This window comes from Phaethon aethereus (assembly GCF_964289735.1).
Source record: "Phaethon aethereus genome assembly, chromosome: 1".
In the NCBI taxonomy this organism is placed as follows: domain Eukaryota; kingdom Metazoa; phylum Chordata; class Aves; order Phaethontiformes; family Phaethontidae; genus Phaethon; species Phaethon aethereus.
Genome location: NC_138575.1, coordinates 68,864,088 through 68,882,567, shown reverse-complemented (window position 1 = coordinate 68,882,567; position 18,480 = coordinate 68,864,088). Strand labels below are relative to the sequence as shown.

Genomic DNA, 18,480 nt, shown 5'->3' with positions numbered 1-18,480 from the left:
TGTCCAAACTCTGTTTTGGAATAGACATTTTGAGCAAGAAATAAATGATTCATGAGTGTCAGCATAAGCAAGATTGATTTCATTCAGCAATAAAAATATCCTTACAGTTCTAAGGTTATATCTTTTAATCTTATTTCCCCAGAACTGCTGTTTAAGGAACAAAGTCATGTGAACATTAGCCTTTTTGCCAAGTCACTCTTTAAGCAGAACAGTTTCCTGACACTCAGTTCACCCAAAGAATTCACTCAACTCACTAAAACTAATACCAGCAAAAGGATACAACAATGACAAGTTATGTAAGATTAATGATAGTGGAAATACAGCACTTTTAAAGCAAACTCCATCCAAGAGCTACATTAAAAATATGTGTAAAGTTCAGGACTTCCTAATATTTGGGTGGATTCATACTGAATTGATTCTGCTTTATTCACCATATGCTGAATATGAGCTCACATTATTACAATACCAACTGTGCCTCATTTGGTGCACAGACTGATGGGTACTAGAGGGGAAACAACCCCATAGTGATAGTAATTACTGATACTGCCCAACAGATCTGGAATTTTATTGCAGAAATTAAAGATGCATCAAGAATGAGCAGAAAACTGAGATTAGTGGAAAAATACAGTTAAGACAACAGCTATATGGTTTTTCCAGAGAGCTTCTGTCAGACGTTTGTCAAATTGGTTGAATGTTTCCCTACAGTTTATGATGTTCACACTCTTCTGTTGTTGACCTGACTGCTGGCCATTCAGAAGATGTACAGATCATTTGCAACTATCAAGTCAACATAAACTGTGCTTCGAACATGAGGTATTATAGGAACCCCATAAAAAACAGGGCCCTTCTTGTTTTCATGTTAGCTGTGTAAATGAGTAGCTTGGTACATATGTGTGTGTGCCTTAGGGCATAACCTGTTGCACAAAACTGAACTTGTGCAATTTAAATGATTCCAATGTCGAAAGTGACATAATTCTGCTAATTATCTCCCAAGAGCCAGCTCAATGCTGAAGGGAGGAAAAGAAAGGAACTGTGCTTAAGGAAGAGGAAACCAGCCCAAAAGAACACAAATTAAGAGATAAAAGACTTTGGGAAGAAGAAATGCCCATTTTAGCTACCAACTTAAGTATGAGGGCACTGTTAATAATTACCAATCATTTACTTCTAATAACAATACATCTCTAATGCCTTACACGTCATGTTTTACATAACTTCCTATTCTCTTGATTTAATGTTATGTTGTTTAATAGCACCTTTTAATGATGAAAAAAACCTTACGTGATAAACAAAAGCTCTGAAAAAACTGTGATGTTAATTCAGAACATGTTAAAACAGGTTAAAAGGGAAGAAGTTTCCTACTGGAAACTGAATCTGTTTATATCAGTAATAGCAGTTTTGTAATTTGATGAAGTATGAACACAGCGTCACTCATTACTTGTAATTCAGGTTTATGACATACTGTACAAGGGATGCAAAGTATCAGTTACACCTGGCAGAACCTCGACCAGGATTTAGGATTAATAGAGACCATAAGCCACCAAATTCAAGAAGTCATGCTCTGCCTTTTTAATTACAAAATACCTTACTAGTTACTCTACTGTGTGCAAGTCTGTTGCCCAGTTCAGTCAAGAAAGTGACTTCCATAAATTAAAGGTGGGCTTTTTACCAGGCCTCCAATCATTCATGAAAATGTGAAGATTCATAAGAAATGGTTCACATGGTAAAAAGTTTTGCAAGTTAATCACCACTTCTGTTTGCAATATACATAAATATTAATAAAAAAGTAGAAAACACTGATTTTCATAGCTTAAAAGAATAACAAAAGAAGCCTAACTGAATGGAACACTAGGGGTAGAAATATTGTCTATCAAATAAGAATTTTTTAAAAAAATTAAGAAAAATATAGTATATTCCCTCTTAAAATGAAAAAGCGGTGAAAATATAGAAATATTGATTGAAAATAACCCATTTTCATGGAAAAAATATTACTTCTGCATTGTTGTAGTAAAGTCTGCTATCCATGAAGTTCTAATTGAGCACATTTGAAGTCCAGAAAATTAAAGTGCTCAGCAGCAAAATCTCATCTCATCCTTTCAGTTCTGTATAAGCCTATATGGCATATTGACCCTTCTTGTTATTGCTGCACTACTTAAAATTAGTACCTTCATTCACAGATGGTTAACAAAATTAACTGACAGCTGCTTAATCAGAGAGAAATACATGTCAACTGTGCAGGACAGCTGATACTCAAGACCCTTCAAGAAAAGGTGGGAAAAATAAAAGATGTCTTGTTTCAAGCCTAACCTAAGCATACTACAGAGCTCTTATGAATACATGTCTGAAGAGTTCACAGCATTTAATATATCCAACTAGTTTTGAAGTAGGAGGCGATTTTGCTTTCTAATGGTTAGCACAGAGGACAAAAATTCTCAATATCTCAAGCTACAGCAACCACTAACTGCATGACTTTGAATAATCACTTTATCTGTAACTCAATTTTCTGGTTTGGAAACATTTTAAAATATGCATTCATTGATGGAAATAACATGTACCTTCCTGAGTGTTGAAATGTTTAATTCATCAGTATTTAAACTCTTTCAGAGGCTTGAGCATTAGAAGCTGAACAAACATGACTACAAACCAACAGCCTTTTACTGTGCTGCAGCAGCGCTGTTTGAAAGATCCTCAGATAGTTCCTGCTTGCCATGTGTTGGTTGGTTTCACAAAACAGTTTTGGTGTGTGTGAACTAGATAGAAAACTGAAACAGAAACACACCCCAATCCCTATGGAGAAATAAAGAAGAGAACCAAGTATCACTCCTTCGGATAGCATAAAACCACATGTGCAGGGGAATGTTTGGTTCAATAGACCAGAATAAAACTAGCTGAGAGTTAAACAGCCAAATTATATATAGCATATATGAAGAGGTCCCAGCATCAACTACTGTCTATCTATAGTCAGGTCTTACTGCACCAAATAACCTGCTAACAAGTTCAACCTGTGAAGTACAGATCTACTTTTTCCAGATCAGTCTTCAAAGACTGTCCAGCATTCAGCAGTTCACAAAGAAACATTAACAACTGTATTAAGTATAAAAGAAAGTTAATTAATTATTTCTTCCACAAGTTCCCAGTGTTTCAGACTAAAGAAGTCTGACATGAAACACTATAAACAGCTAATTAACAAAAAAGTGATGCTAAATATGAATAAATTACAATTCTCACACACTCAGAAGAGAGACAGACCTCAGACCTCTTAAAGGCATACAGATTTTGAGCTGATTCAGCCAAATGGGAAGGAGGAGAGGAATAATTTCTGAATAAGTACACACTAAATTGATTCTGCTCTGAGAAAACACAGCATGCAGTTTTAGAAGGCTAGTCTTGAATGCATTCCCAGCCTTAGCAAAAAAAAAATCAAAAGCTTTTCCTGGATAGAAACGATAATTTGGAACCTTCTTTAAATGGCAAACACTGGATTTTGAATCTTACTTCTACGAGGATGGGAGAGAGAACAAAACAGCACTGTGACCAAATTTGTCCAACTGTTACATGTGAAGTGCAAAGCCCAATTTTAAAGTCAAATTGTAAGCATATTTAGTGACTTAAAGCAAAAAAGCTCAAAAAAGAAAGATGGATTTTGTAATAGTAATTAGAAGGTATACCGTTTCCAACTAAAATTACTTATAAAAGGATTAATTGTGCAACTACTAGTAGCATCTCACTAGCATGTTACACAACTGCAAAAAGTACTACAAATCAACCTGAGCACACACAGTAGTACCCTCACTCACTTCAACTGTTTGGTCAACTGAGTTTGGTGCACAGAGCTTCTCATGAATCATGGCCAAAGCATATTTATTAAAACTTTTCTTACTGTCAAAACCATCTGCTAGCTCAAACCAAAATTAATGCAGTGTAAAAGAAAGTTTGGATTGACTCATTTTATTGCAAGGTGATTTTGGGGGGGGAGGGGGGAAATAGGGGGAGGAGGAGTGTGTCCCCTGAAATAAATTACTGCAGGTAATTCCATTCTTTGGAACCTCCCAGACATGGTGAAGTGATCAGAATGTCCAAACACCCTCTGCAAAGAGGATCACAAAATGGTTGAGTTTTTCATTCTTCTTCACCCATAAAAAATGTTGTTGATTGCACATATATAGCACACTATTTACTTTCTCATATGAAGGTATACCTATGCTTCCTTAGAAAGGTGCTTCCTTTGAGTAACTAGGCTCACAGATCTATTAAAATGGTTATACATTAACAGGCTCGCAACCACATAGCCAAACCTGACCCATAAGATACTGGCTGAAGCAGAAAGCCTTAAAAATTGTCCTCCAAATCAAAGCTTTCATAGACAGAATAATTTGACTTTACTCAACTGATATACAGGCTGGTGAAGACTAGGAAACTCCTCCACCATCAAAAAACACAAATCAATGGCTGTAGGCCTTTTGTACAATTACTCTGGATAAACCATTAATCTCCACAAGCAACTACATCTGTTAATATTAACATATGCACACACAAAAGGAAGATTTCAGAAAAGTACATATATTTGTTAGTATTTGTTATATATTTGCTAATGTAAAACACACAAAGATTGCCATACCTAGCCAGATTAAAGAATTCTCTAGATTTTTACCTCTGCCCTCTCCCAAGTCGTTCTCTCCTTCCTCATCAGGATTACTGAGCAGCAAATCAGAAAAACTCTGAAATTTTGGTGCTTAAATATGCTCTACCTAGTAAACACAACACTGTCATTAGTACTCCTAAACCAGACAGAGATGAATAATGAATCATTGAGTGATCTGATTCTCCGTCTTTACCCCATCAAGCGAAATAAGGCAGTTACTTCCTAAGTCTCCAGTGCAGGGCACCGCATTTCCTAAGAACCTAATTAAAAGACTTTACTATGCTTGTTCTTTCTGCCCATATCCTTTTTCTAGGATTATTCTGGGATTCATTGTTTCACCTATTAGCACTAATCCTCAGCCTAAAGCTTTTGTCATCCTCTCCATGGGTGTACTTCTCTCACCCAGCAAAGAAATACTTGCTGTACAAGCTAAAACCACTTCCAGGAACTTCATATGTGCATTTTTAGTTGATGCAAAATCCAGACCAATAATTAAGTCTTACTGTGAACTGAGGGTTCTCTTGTGGATCAGATAAACAACTATGTCTTGTAAGACTTCCATGGAACAAACCCTAACCTAAAAAGAGATAGGAGCAAATCTTATCCTACCCGCTCCTTCACTCTTTTTAATTCTACAGTGCAACTAAGACCACATTTTTCTTACATGGAAGAGAAAAACCTCACAGTTGCTTTCCATTTGTGTGCACAAGATCAGCTTCCAGTTCCTGAAAAGCAGAAAAAGGAATTTCATTTTGTAGCACAAGGGCAAGGAAACGTTCAACATGGGCACGATATAGAAACCTTCAATCATAATATCTAGCTCCACTGAAAGGATCTAGCCAAGGTTATAGAAGTATGATCACTCTTTAAAAACAAAGTCTTTCTCATCAATCTAATGCTTCTTTAGATCAGATCCAAGGCATGAATTGACTATGGAGGATTATCATCTCCTACAGTAAAGCTTTACTTTCCAAGCAGGTTGGTGTTTCTTAGCTGTGTTGCTTTTGACATTTATAACATTTCTACTAAGATCTTAAGAGCTTTGCTATGATGCCCTGAATTCTTTAGCAAATCAAATGTTCGGTATTAAATGTTCCATCTCTCAAAAGAGATGTAGCTGTAAGAATAAGCCTCTTGGAGGCCTACAGCTGTGAGATCAGATGCTAGAATAGGCTGTGTGGGTATCTTGCCTCTCTAGTGAGGAAAGCTCTAGTTATCTCAAGTTACTTTTGTTGCTTCACTGTTTGTTTCTATTCATCTGAGAACGGATAGCCACTTATAATGTGGAAAATCTAATCAATTATGCCAGTAGAGTAAAAAAAAAAAAAAAAGAAAAAAAGATAGAGCTTTGTTTTCTCACAGCAAGACAGGAGGTGTACTGTAGGACACAGCAGTATCCTATCCAGGACTTCTTCCTGGTTCAAAATAACTCAAATTTACCAATAGGTTAAGCCTGAGATGAGTATTCTTGCACTTACAGGTCCTCAAAGACAACATGCCAACAACAGAAACGTATGTTTAGAAAGCTTTTCCTTCCCCTAGTCAAAAGTAAGTATTTGTCACTTGGGACATGATTCCACTAAAAACCAGACCATTACTCAGACAATTTCGTGACTCCTGTAAGGGAAAATGTATGTAAGCCTCATCACACTGCATTAAAAAACACAGGCTTTGCATATTATTTTTTTTTAATGCCAGGACAATCAACTATGAGGGAAGAACCAGATCCTGTACAAGTACCCGAATAAAAAAGATCTTCATCTCTGAATGGTGGTACTTCATGTGCTGACTCATTTTAATCTCAGAAACAAGTAACAAATAGGATCAGAAGAAATGCATGGCCCTGTATTCTTTGGAATCCATATCAACATATAATTAGACCATCTGTTCTCAAAATTTAACAACCCAAGGTAGCTGGTACCTGATCATCTGACAAGAATCAAAAATCCACAAACTTAATGTCAAGCATACTTTCTCATGGAAAAGGCCTGCATCTGTGAAACATTTAGACTGCAAAAGAGTATTTAGTGAAGTGCCTATTCCTTGATAGTGCTGCTCATAAGAACATGATGATGACATAGTATGTATTGGCCAGGAAAAAATGCAACCATACTTAGCTTTGATAAAGGTACCGGTGAGGATTAGTTGGTTGTGGACTACCATTTGTTACTTGCTTGTTTTTCCAAACCTAGGTTGTCTCCCTGTTCCTCTCCCCAATCCACTGGGCCAGGGATGTAAAGGGGGAGGGAAAAAAGGTAAGAAGAACGGAAGGGTACCATTGTAGAAACAGAAATGCATAGCAACACACTACAGAACCTGGTAACAATGCAGATATCATACAGCAACAGGTGTTAACAAAGGACCTTTTAAAAAAGTAGAATTTATTTTCCACCTCTCTGCTGGTTTTGCAGAGCACTGAAAAAGATATTTTTTACTGGACAGCTGATCTCCATCTTTTTTTCCCTACCTCAATAAAAAGTGTATTTTCATTGTGTTACACATGAGATTACAAAAGCCATCACCCATATGATCTGGTCTTATTTTGTGTGCTTTATTTTAACTGCAATTAACTGCCCGAGATTGTTAGGAAACTATATGCTTTCCTTTTGATGTTGTGGAGTCAAACTCTGGAAGAATATAACTGCCTCCAAACAATTGCTCACTCTTGTTGGCTTATAGCATTTATTTTCCAAAACAGTGACAACAATCATCAGATTTTAAAAGCAATTCATAAAGGAACAGGCAGCATAGAGCAACAAGGACTACATCATTTTTCTCTCTGTTTCAAGGGGATCCTGGACCAGCAGCCCCTAGTCAGGGAAGAGCAAAAGCAGCCCACTGCACACACACTTGAGTCATTTAAATAACAATAGGAAAAAATAGTAATACATGAAAAAAAAACATCAAAAGCTTATATATAGATGAATAAACACTTTAAATACAACAGACGACAAAATCTTAGATTTACCAACGATAGTACATTGTAAACATTCCAGTTTACAAATGAAGTTGCTAAAATTAAACTGAAGAAGCCAGTCACATGGTATTTATTCCTGTAACTGTTATACAGAAGTTTAACTCCTCCAACTTCTAATGCGATTATCACTAGAAGCATTCTTAATGGTGTCCTATGCCAGTATTTTGGCATCTGATAATGCCCATTTCAATGAGCACACATGCAATAAGATGACCATTTCATGTTTTGGGGGGGGTTGTTTGGTTGGTTGGTTGGTTGGTTGGTTGGGGTTTTTGTGTTGTGGTGTTGGTTTTTTTTATTGGGGGCAGCAGTGGTGGTGTGATGTGTTTTTGGGTTTGTTTTTTCTAAGAATCCTGTCTCTTCCTAGGGTGAATCCATATGAAGACTTTCTTAATGGAGGTTAACTGACAAAAATTAAAATTACCATGACATCTCTTCAAATACTGATCTAGATGTTGATAATTAATCCTTCCATGGATTCTTTCTTTTCTTTATGTTTTAAATGTAAATACTGCCCCTGAAATTGCAAAACATGATGTATATTGGTATGCCCCAAATTCTCCCAATCAGTACAGAAGTTGTCGGTATTTAGTGCAAGGTTATAAATAGGGAAAAAAAAAAAGTATAGTTCCCTCGGGATAAATAAAGGAAAACAGACTATTTAATATTCTTTGGAAGCAAAAGTGACTGCACAAAACACAATACAACAACAAGGCATGACTGAGTTACAAAGCATTTGAACAGTAAAAAGAAGGATCACTAAATCAAGGGGGTTTTTGGTGATTTGCTATGATCCTCAAGTTAGAATTGAGCTTTAGAAAAACTGGTCATTGCTACCTGCTTCTCAAGGCTGCTAACATAACAAAAAAACCCATTTCTGGTTCGCAGTCCAAGGTACTACTACTGCAAGCACTAAGCAAATCTCTTAGATATAACAACTGGTATCAACACAGAAGGAAATTAACTACATTTGTCCTTATGATTTTTCCACTACAAAAGGTGACTCTGGTCTTTCCAAGAGGACTCAATATAGATCTCCAAATACCAAATATTATGTAAAAATATACTTATGTAGACCTTGTGCGAAACTAAGTTTTTCTGAACAGACTTTCTTTTTAAGGTCTAGTAATTGTTATCTTCAGAGAAAAAAATGGAGACACAATTATGATTCGCTACATTTAGCATAGGCAGTCATTTTTCCCTCTGTTCATGAGATTATGCCAAAAACCATACAGGAAAAACTACAAAACATTATCCATGTGGGAAAAAAATATAGCATAATCCCAAATAGTGATGCTTACCTGCTGAAAAGCCATTGTAATCTGATTTCTGTCGAGGAGCTCAAATCATCACAAATCACTATTTCCAAAACCACTGGTATTTTATTGTATTCACTAAACACAAGAGTGTACGCAAAACTAATTCAAAGGAGTTGTACACTGGAACGTCTACAGAACTACCAAGCTTCTTCTCTTTTTCCCCTTCTGCCAGCTGAGGCTAAAGTGGCATTTCACAATGTTTCTTTCTTCAATTACTAATTCAGATAGCTGGCATGACTGATCTTCATAAGTTATCCGACACAGTAATCACTTTCAGAGAACAGAAATGTCTCCTCTAAACTTTTTTGGTCTCTAGCACTTATCCCAAAACATACATACATACATACATACATACATACATACATATATATATATATATATATATATATATAGGGGGTTTTTTTAATCCTAAATACAAAAAGTTTCCTGTTTTACCAATGTCTTAAGCATTATACAGACTGTTAACAGGATCTTAGATACCTACTTCGCTGGAAAAAAAAAATTCTTTCCAACTAACAGTTTAGTCATGGTGGCCCACTCTGCTGTACCATCTTCAAGTCTATGAGGCTTCCTAATATCACCAAGTTGAAAAGAGTTTCAAAAAAAGCTCTATTTCAGTTTTTGGCCTTGGAGGCATACACAAAGACTGGCATACATATGCCAGAACAATGGCTGACAGAGAGAGAAACACAGACAAGATTTTTCAGGAATATACGCATGGAATAGTGGAATAACACTGCAACTCTAGTTAGGAGTGCAATGTCTGAACAATCTCAATACATAGTGGACCAAGAATTATAGCAGAAAGGGTATGCTTAAAAGGGGGACCAGAATTTCAAGTAAGCCCTTCCCTAGCTTAATAGCAAAAAGCACACTTAAACTACTAAGTTCAACAGCACCACTGACATCATCCACTTTATTACAGGCTGCTTTTAAGTTGGTAGTATTCCCCTTGTATGTTTAAGGGATCAGATAAGTACCAGCCATTCAGCCTACGCTACAGTTTAAAGCAACTCAAGGTATTAGATTCTGCCTCAATAGGAAACATGGGAGAAAAGGAACATTGGGGAACCTACCTAAGCACAAGAAGTCTAATTTTATTTTCTTATAGAATTGCAAAAAAGACAGAAGGCCTCTCTCTTAGGCGAGTACATGACAATTTGCCGCAACTTGATAAATGCCTCAGACATCAAGCCCTCTTGAGGAGATAGTTTTGCATTATTCTACAAGAGAATTAAGCTATAATTTCATGCTCCAACTGGAGAAAGACAGAGGGAACCTTAAAGCTAGCAGCATTCTAGAGAGCTGACAGACATCTGCCATTGAAAGAATTATTTAACGATCTGTATCCCACAGCATTACATTTATCTGTATCCTTTAAGCAATGACTATGGAAACACATATTGTAGAATTAAACATCCATAATGTGAGAAAGTCTAGCTTTCTATCAACTAATAACCAACTCAAGAATGGTACTAGCATTAGAATGGCACAGTACTAGGACAAACAAATCAAACCAATTTTTTTTTTTATATAATTTGAAAAAAAAAAAACCCCACCAAGATTTAATCAATGAAGAAGTGATAATTAATCCGATTTTCAGAAAAAGAATATACTCATTAGAAGCTCGGAGAGTCTCACAACAGCAGCACCCAACGCATTTAAGAGGCTAACGCATGGACAAATATATTTTAAAATAAGTGAGATACTATTCCACGCTACTATGAAATGGACACTACTTCTGACTGTGAGGATGCAATTACAGAAGTCCGGAGAAGAACACTGATGAAATGCTGGAGTACACCCATCACACTTCTCCATCACAACAGAGTGTTCTTCAAGTACTTACCCCAAGAAGGTGAAATTCCTTTCAGAAATATTTTCTTGGTTAAACTCTCTCACTCAGACATCCAAGGCCTCTAACCACAAAAAGCCCACAGAAATACATCAAAGTAAAAAGATGCTTTCAGCAGTACAATATTTTTTCAGCACTACAACATTATTTCACCTGAAACATAAATCAGATCTTAAATGTAGATCAGTCAACAGTGGGAAATTTCAATGCAGAGCATTAGACATCAAATTTGCATTGCACTACTTATTTTAAGGGACAATAACCTTGTTATAAGCAAGTTTCAACCGAGAGGAGTTCCTTTGTTCTTGAGTTCCACACAGTCCACCATGGTCCAATTTTTAGGGAAATTATTTCTACCAAAGTGCAAAAAATATTCACTGTCTTTCCTTCCCTCTTTTGGCTTCTGATGAAGAGGTGTCCAGGGAAACTTTAAACCACATATACTAAAAAAAATTATTTTTCAACTCAGCAAAATACAGGTCCTACGAACACAACCTAAGGAGAGTGATACCATGCCAAAAAAAACCCTCCTGTTTATTGGCTCCATCAGTTCCTCCATGGGTTTGTTAACCTTTGAGAAATAATCTTCACGCTCCTTTTGGCTTCTTGCAAAGCATAATTGGTTAACCAATCCGCACTGCACTGAAAACTACTGTATTCTTCCAAGAACCTTAACTACAGGAATACTTTCCATGGTTAGTTTTGAGCTCTTCAAAATGAGATGGCAATGACATTCCCAATTTACAAAAAGAAAGGATTTTCTGGCTCTTCAAGAGCAGTAACACAGGATGAAAAGAAAGTTCAGAATATGCTATAATCCACAGCTGTAGTATTTGCTCCAAGTAGCTCATGAATACAGGTGTGCTGCACCGCAACAGGTGAAAGTGTCACACCTGAGCAAGGCTAAAGCACCACAACCAAAGTGAGAGCTATATAGATGCATGCACATGACATTCTCTGTATTATATCCAACACATCCCTGCTACCTATTGCCCTAAGACGACACCCAGAGAGAGATATGACTGCCTCAGGACAAGTAGCATGCTCTTTAATCTCTCTATTCATTCTCTGATCTTCACTGAATCTAGAAAATTTACTGGAAATCAGTAAACAATACGTCAATAATTGTGATTTATTTGCACATTCCCAAGAAATGGGAAAGAAAACCCAAAGACACCAGCGCATTTTTCATAGGAGGCTGAGGTAACAATCAACTGGAGCTCACGTTTTCACGTATTTTTAGCAACTTCCAAAACCAAGAGGCAATTCAATCATTCAAAGTTGAGGTGACAAGAACTGCAGTAAAAAATAAAATCAGAGACAATGAAGAGGAGTAAAGAGCCAAGATCACAGCAAAGAGATTAAGATGGCTATCAGATAATGGCATGAGTCAGCCAGCATCTTGGCTCCATGAGTTGAGTCATTTTTTAACAATGCATTTGGCCTTAGCTAAACTTAATATAAAGCATAAGTTCTGTCCATGTGAGAAGTCTTTAATAAAGTGATGTGCTGAAATACTTGTACTGAGGTCTAACACACCAGTTCCTGCAATTATACTTGGGCTCATTTTATGGGGAGGCTGGAGGGGTAATGAAGATAGTTTTCTGGTCCCCCAAAAGATCAAAGAAATCCCTTGTTCAGTGCCTAAACAGAGAAGTCTGATTAATTACAGTATATCCTATTAAACTGATCTTCCTTATAAAGGGCTGAAGTGACCAACTCCAAAAGGCTATAGAACACATAATGAATTCAGAGTTTAATTAGGACACACTGTTAGCTAACTATAATCTATTAATTAGCATTCTTATTTTTTACATCGCATTGTGATAATACCCTTTTGCTTTTAAATTGCACCCTTCTTTTTTTGGACCAAAGTTATACAATTCTACCAGTGTGGTAGTAATTACAGTGACTGCCTAGAGAACAGCGGCCTGGAAATATCTGTAAATGTTTAATTAGGGGATAAAGGCAAGACAAGGAAAAAAAAAAAACCCTCAGAGAAATCACTGTTCTCCAATCTACACATATTTAGTAATTGTTTAATCCATTCTAAACCATGCATTAATTTCATTTTTCTTTCAAGATTTCCACAGTATCCTCAAATGTAAAAACTGATTTCAGAAAAAATGTTATTATATTCCAAGACATTCTCTTCAGTATGAAAACGGAACTTAAAAATGAGAAGAATTTGAGAATTAAAATACTTACCTGCAGCTGAAATACAAAGGGCATCAGAAAGTTGAGTGAATGGTATTCTCTGTATTTATTATACTAGTACTGTATCACTATAATTGAAAATTTCACTAGATTACTCCTTCTAAGGAAATCCCCCTTTTGTAATAAAAATTATTTAACTTTAGGTTTTCTTTACTCCAAGAAGACATATGAAAATGAACACAAAATGTCACACACATTAACAAATTCCATGTTGTGATACTTACCATTCAGTAAGACTACAGCTATAAAACTGCATGACAAGTTCATTAAATTATTTCATAGTAACTCAGGAAAAGCAACTTACTTTCTGCAACTGAGTTCTTTAAAAAGTGAAAAGAAAAATCTCAGACAGCTTCAGTGTAGCAGATTATCGCTAACCAAAAGGAATCTACTATTTAAGACAGGTCACCTGAGAGTAAAACACGTCAAGTACTACCAGCACTATTTTTTATCTCCAGCAGTTTCCCTCTCCCCTCCACCTTCTAAAGCAAATCTTAAAAAAAAAAAAAAAGAGCTACCTAAAATAGCAAGTATACCTTAACAGCTTCAAGAACATGATCACTCTTGAACTATGGAAACTACTTCATTAAACTTTCTTGACTATTTGAAAAACTCAATCGGGAAAGTAATTTTGTTATGGTGAAATTTCAGGAACCATTTGGAGTTGGATGCTGGGCCTCTTTTCCATAAGAGTGGTGAGGTTTCTTACTGGAGAGTCCAGAGAAATGCCTAACATTTGGCCAGAAACTACTGAACAGGAGGACGCTAACTCAAAGACAAGTAGTTATTTCAGGATTAAGCTAGCAAGAAGGTCTAGGTGGGAAAACATGAAAAAAGCTTTTACTAAGTAGAGCTGACTACAAAGAGACCTCAATTTTAATCAACCTCTCAGTTTTATTCTAATTTAGGCATGCTTTGAAGAGGGACAAGACAAAAGAACTAGATGCCCAAGATTCTCTGTTCTTCTGCCTAATCTCTAACTAGCCAGACCACTACAAAAAAACTGTAGGGTGCTTTATGATAGTTGCATAGCAAAATATCCACAGTTTATGACAAAAGAATAGATGAGAAGGTATTAAACAGTGTTACTTAAATGTAGCCAAGAACACAATTTATATCTGTTTGTGAAAACAGCAGGTCTGGAGGTTTTAACTGGAGCTCTAAAGTGAGACCAGTGTAACGTGAACTTTGTTTTACTGGCAATCTGTCAACATTCAGCAGCAGTTTGGTTGTATTCGGGGTCAGCCGTTAGTACATTCCGCATCTCAGAGAGTGCTTCAAGAGATAAGCACTATAGAAATATTATGAACAGGGTAAAATACTTCCAAAAGGAAACCGAGTAGCTAGCATCAGTCCTAGAGAAAAAAAACCACACGACACACAAGAAGGAATGAGCACTCAAGAGGTGCCTTACAAGTCTGACAAGAAACATTTAAAAAGAGGCTTGCAAGTTGAAAATGTATCTGATTCATACCAATTACGTGGGAAAAGCACCGAGATAATTTAACTGCTTAAATATGACATGCAAGTTTATTAAACTCATTTAATCATGCTACTGCACTAACACAACAGCGACATTAGATGACAAACCTGGTTTTCTTCTTGCAAAACTCTATATTGTTCCTTCCAAATGGTGATTTTTGAAGCTTCATCTTTCCTCAGAGCTCTCTCCTTTTTTAGCTCAGGACTCCAGAAGGTCTTGATACTATTCATGGAAGAACTCAGCTTGCTTTCTTTCACCTCCACATCCTTGCGAAGTAGATCATTTTCCCTTAACACTTCTTTGAGTTGTGTCTGCAGATCCATTATTGTGTTATCCCTGGCCTGGCGCAGTGAGTGAGGCACAGTGGATGCCATGCTCACTGGAGGGAGATGGTGCTCTCCAAATGCAATAGTATCACTGGCAACTCCACTACTGGCAATGTTAGGGCTGCTACCCATTGCAGTCATCCTAACACCATAAGGCAGCCGCCCCCCAGATCGGCCCAAAGTCATGGTGCTTTTTGGGGTGTCTGCACCCACGTTCTCATGGTCACTTAGATACATAGGGCCAGACGTAGCATAGGCAGCATTTAAGGACTGAATATTTTCCATAGAAAGGGTTTTCCCACTGCCACCCCCAGTACTACTTCCAGAACTGCCTCCTGTGCTGTTGGTTCGACGATGGCCCAAGCGTGGTGACCGTGGCAGCCTTGGTGAACGCCCTGGACTCTGGTTGCTTGGCTCAACCTTACCAACTGACCGAGCACTTCCATACATGATTAAGCTGGTGGTGTGAGGCAATTAGATAGGCATAAATCAGGAATGAGAGAAATCCTGTTAAGTTCTTCAATGGTTGTAAGTCAGCTTAAGGCCAATCACAACTTATAACAGACCCAGGTGTCCATCTTTGAAGTCAAGTGCTCACGATGTTCAGGACCATATCTGTATCAATAAAAATAACATATTAAAAACTGCATCAATAAAAATAACATACTGAAAACCTAGTTTACCACAAAATACTTTGTCCCACATTAGAATAAAATGTATTCTACTACCTTTACACTTCTCCAGCATCTTTTCAATTCCCACCAACAAAAAAGCAATCCTTTACTTAAGCCCTAATATTTACACTCCAAAAAGAACTTCTATTCTTGTTTTTCTGTTGTTATACTACCACAGAAAAAAAAGGGGGGGGGAATCAATTTTCAAGCGATAATTTTGTTGGTCATGACCTGAACTCTACAAAAGTAGTCTAACTTTTTCTCCTATTTCTACCTGGCCCTAATTCTTTATCTGTTACCCTTCTGACTGAAACAGACAATCAAAATTTAAAGCCCATACAGTAGTATTTCTTTTCCTGCAAGCACTGCTAGCTTCCATAGGACTCAGTTTCTAAATACTGCTGCTGTGAAAATAATCCTGCAAAAGGGAAGGTAGGATGAACTAAAATGATTCTCATCATGATCTTGACTAGCAGATCCCTTTAATGTTGCTAAGAGCCCTCCTTCAAACTCAGAAGTCAGAGCCAAAACTAAAAAGAATCATGACATCATTACTGACCACAAAGCTTAAGCAAGTACAGATACAACTCTGAAAGAACAGCAATCACACAGCAATAGGACCAGTGAGGTTAAGAGGAATAAGAGAATCACACCTGCACTGAAAACTGGTTCCAGTCTCTTATTTTCTCTCAAACTGGGATTTAGGCCTAAACATGACTCAAATCTTTGTTTAGGTTAAGCAAAGATCTGAATCAAAATATATTTCTCATTAACCAGCTTAGATTAATTGCATTAAATGATATCATTCCAACAGCAGGAACCTCTTAAAACACAGAACAGTATGACATCATCATGTTGCAGCTCCCCCTGCCCTCTACTTTTTCTTTAAACATGGACATAAAATTGCTTATTTTGACACTGTAACATTACGCTGTTCTACAAGTGCTAGCAGGTAACACTTTAGTACAGAGGCACTGGGCTGAGACCGTTGTTAGTAGTCAAGATCTAAGAGAGGAGCAAGAAACAAGGATGAAATTCACTCTTGTGACTGAACTACTGCACTGTAGAATTACTCCCACTATACAGTTCTTTTTTTTTTTTTCCCCTCAGAGTAAACCATTTCAAAAGTCACTATTGGGCTCAACTGAAATCAAACCTAGAACACTGAAACATTTGTGGTCTGACCTCTCCCCATTAGATGAAAGAACACCAGATACTGTCCAAAGAGCAGCAGCATCTTACGTATCCAAACATCTTGCCTTTCCCATGAGCTTTCATCTAGCCTTACCTTCTGTTCAGAAGTTAGGCTTGTCAGATATTAGGAATCAATTTTTCCAAACCCTATGGCATGTTTGTGAGATAATATTTGGGCAAGCACATGAAAGATTAGGCTTAAAAGAGGAATACACTTGCAAAAGAAATTGTAGAAAAGTGGGTGGAGAGGAAGAGACCAAAAAATAGTATTGCAAAAAATACTGAAAAAGGGTAGAAAGGAAAAAAGTAAAAGCCTCATGAAGGAAAGATCCAACATCTTTTCCTTTCAGAAACAAGTTAGTATAGGAAAAGAAACAACAAGAAACAGTTTCAAAATGTTTAGTTTAACCTTAAGTTTTAAATGAAAAACAGGATCAGAGTAAGCCAGCATTTTTCACACTATTTCACAGAAGACACAATAGCATGAGTACTTTTACAAAGCTTATGGAAGCTGATACTGTTTTCTGAGCAGTCCTCAAGAAGTTCAAGTGGTCATTCTCTCTTTCTCTCACTTTCTCTTTTTTTTTTTAAAATGACAACTAAAGCTAGCAACAATATTGCCACGGAATATTTTAAACACACATGTAAAGGAAAACAGGCCAAGGAAAGATAGCCAGCAGCATTAATAATTGAAGTTCGGTACCAAAGCACAACCTACAGATTTATTTTTTTTAAATACAAGTTACAGGTAAGACATTTCTTCTGTTTCAGCTACATACCCTTATGCAAAACAGTACAGAAATATAAACTCTGTAACAAAGTCTACAGTGTTTCACTGGAGTTGCTTCAATAAGCAAGACACTGTGCCCCAGATCTGGAAGAAAAACACTTCTTGCAAATAGAAAAGCTATTTCAGACTAACCTCACTGTTTGAGATATCAAAATGCTAAAAATGCTGCTGTGACACCAGTTGAGCACTCAAAACAAGCCAGATATGATTTCTTAGACACTACATAAAGTACGTTCAACTGAGAGCTTGTATTCATGAGGATTCTCTTGATAATTAATGCAAATCACAGCACTTAATTCATTTGCTAGAAACTCACCACAGCAAATCAGTGCAAACACTCATTCACTTAGTAGCTTTAAATGAGTTTAACTTGAACAAAAAGATTATACATGTTTTATTCTGTGCCTTTTAGTTAAAGCACTTTACCCCCAAAAGGTGACTTTTAAATGTTGGTAGAAGTACATTACTGTTGCGTGCAGAAGTATCGCCCTAGTAAAGTGCTTAACAACACACAAGAAGGGCACAAAAGATATTAGATCATTTCTCATGAGTTAATCATCCCCAAAACGGAAAAGCATCATTTAAATTCTTGGAATTGCTTTATCCTCATTTTAGCTAACATTTTGCGGAACTATTAAGGGCTTTTCAAAGACTGAAAGTGACTGATGTCCTTTTTAGAAAAATAGCTTCCCCGGCAGCCTGAAAGGAGCTGGTGCCACAGCAGGTGCTGTGCAGTAGCCATCTCCCAAAATACCAGGCAGGCTGGTTAGCTCTCATCCACCGCGAGTGGAAACACCGGTCCTGCTAATGCAGCTCTAAGCTTTGTTTCATAGGTAGGCACCATCCCCTCTGTTACTCCAGAAAAATCAAATAATTCAAGCTGTGAAAGCCAATTCCTAGAATTAGTTGTCGATTAGGGTTACAGAAAGGATTCCTAGAGTGGGCACACGACAAACTCAGGGAGAAGAACTCTGACATCACTGCCATCCCCCCCACGCATCACACC

General features: G+C 37.0%; 1 protein-coding gene across 2 annotated transcripts in view; it reads right to left on the bottom strand.

Moving 5' to 3' along the window:
- The window catches only part of ERC1 (ELKS/RAB6-interacting/CAST family member 1), a gene marked incomplete at its 5' end in the record, with an annotated part of 295,446 nt that extends 280,180 nt beyond the window's left edge, over positions 1-15,266 (bottom strand). For both annotated transcript variants that reach the window (XM_082013315.1, XM_082013316.1), the window contains one exon: positions 14,598-15,266. In XM_082013315.1, the coding sequence (XP_081869441.1) occupies positions 14,598-15,266 (669 nt within the window). The remainder of the gene's footprint in view (positions 1-14,597) is intronic.
- Between the last annotated feature and the right edge of the window lie 3,214 nt (positions 15,267-18,480).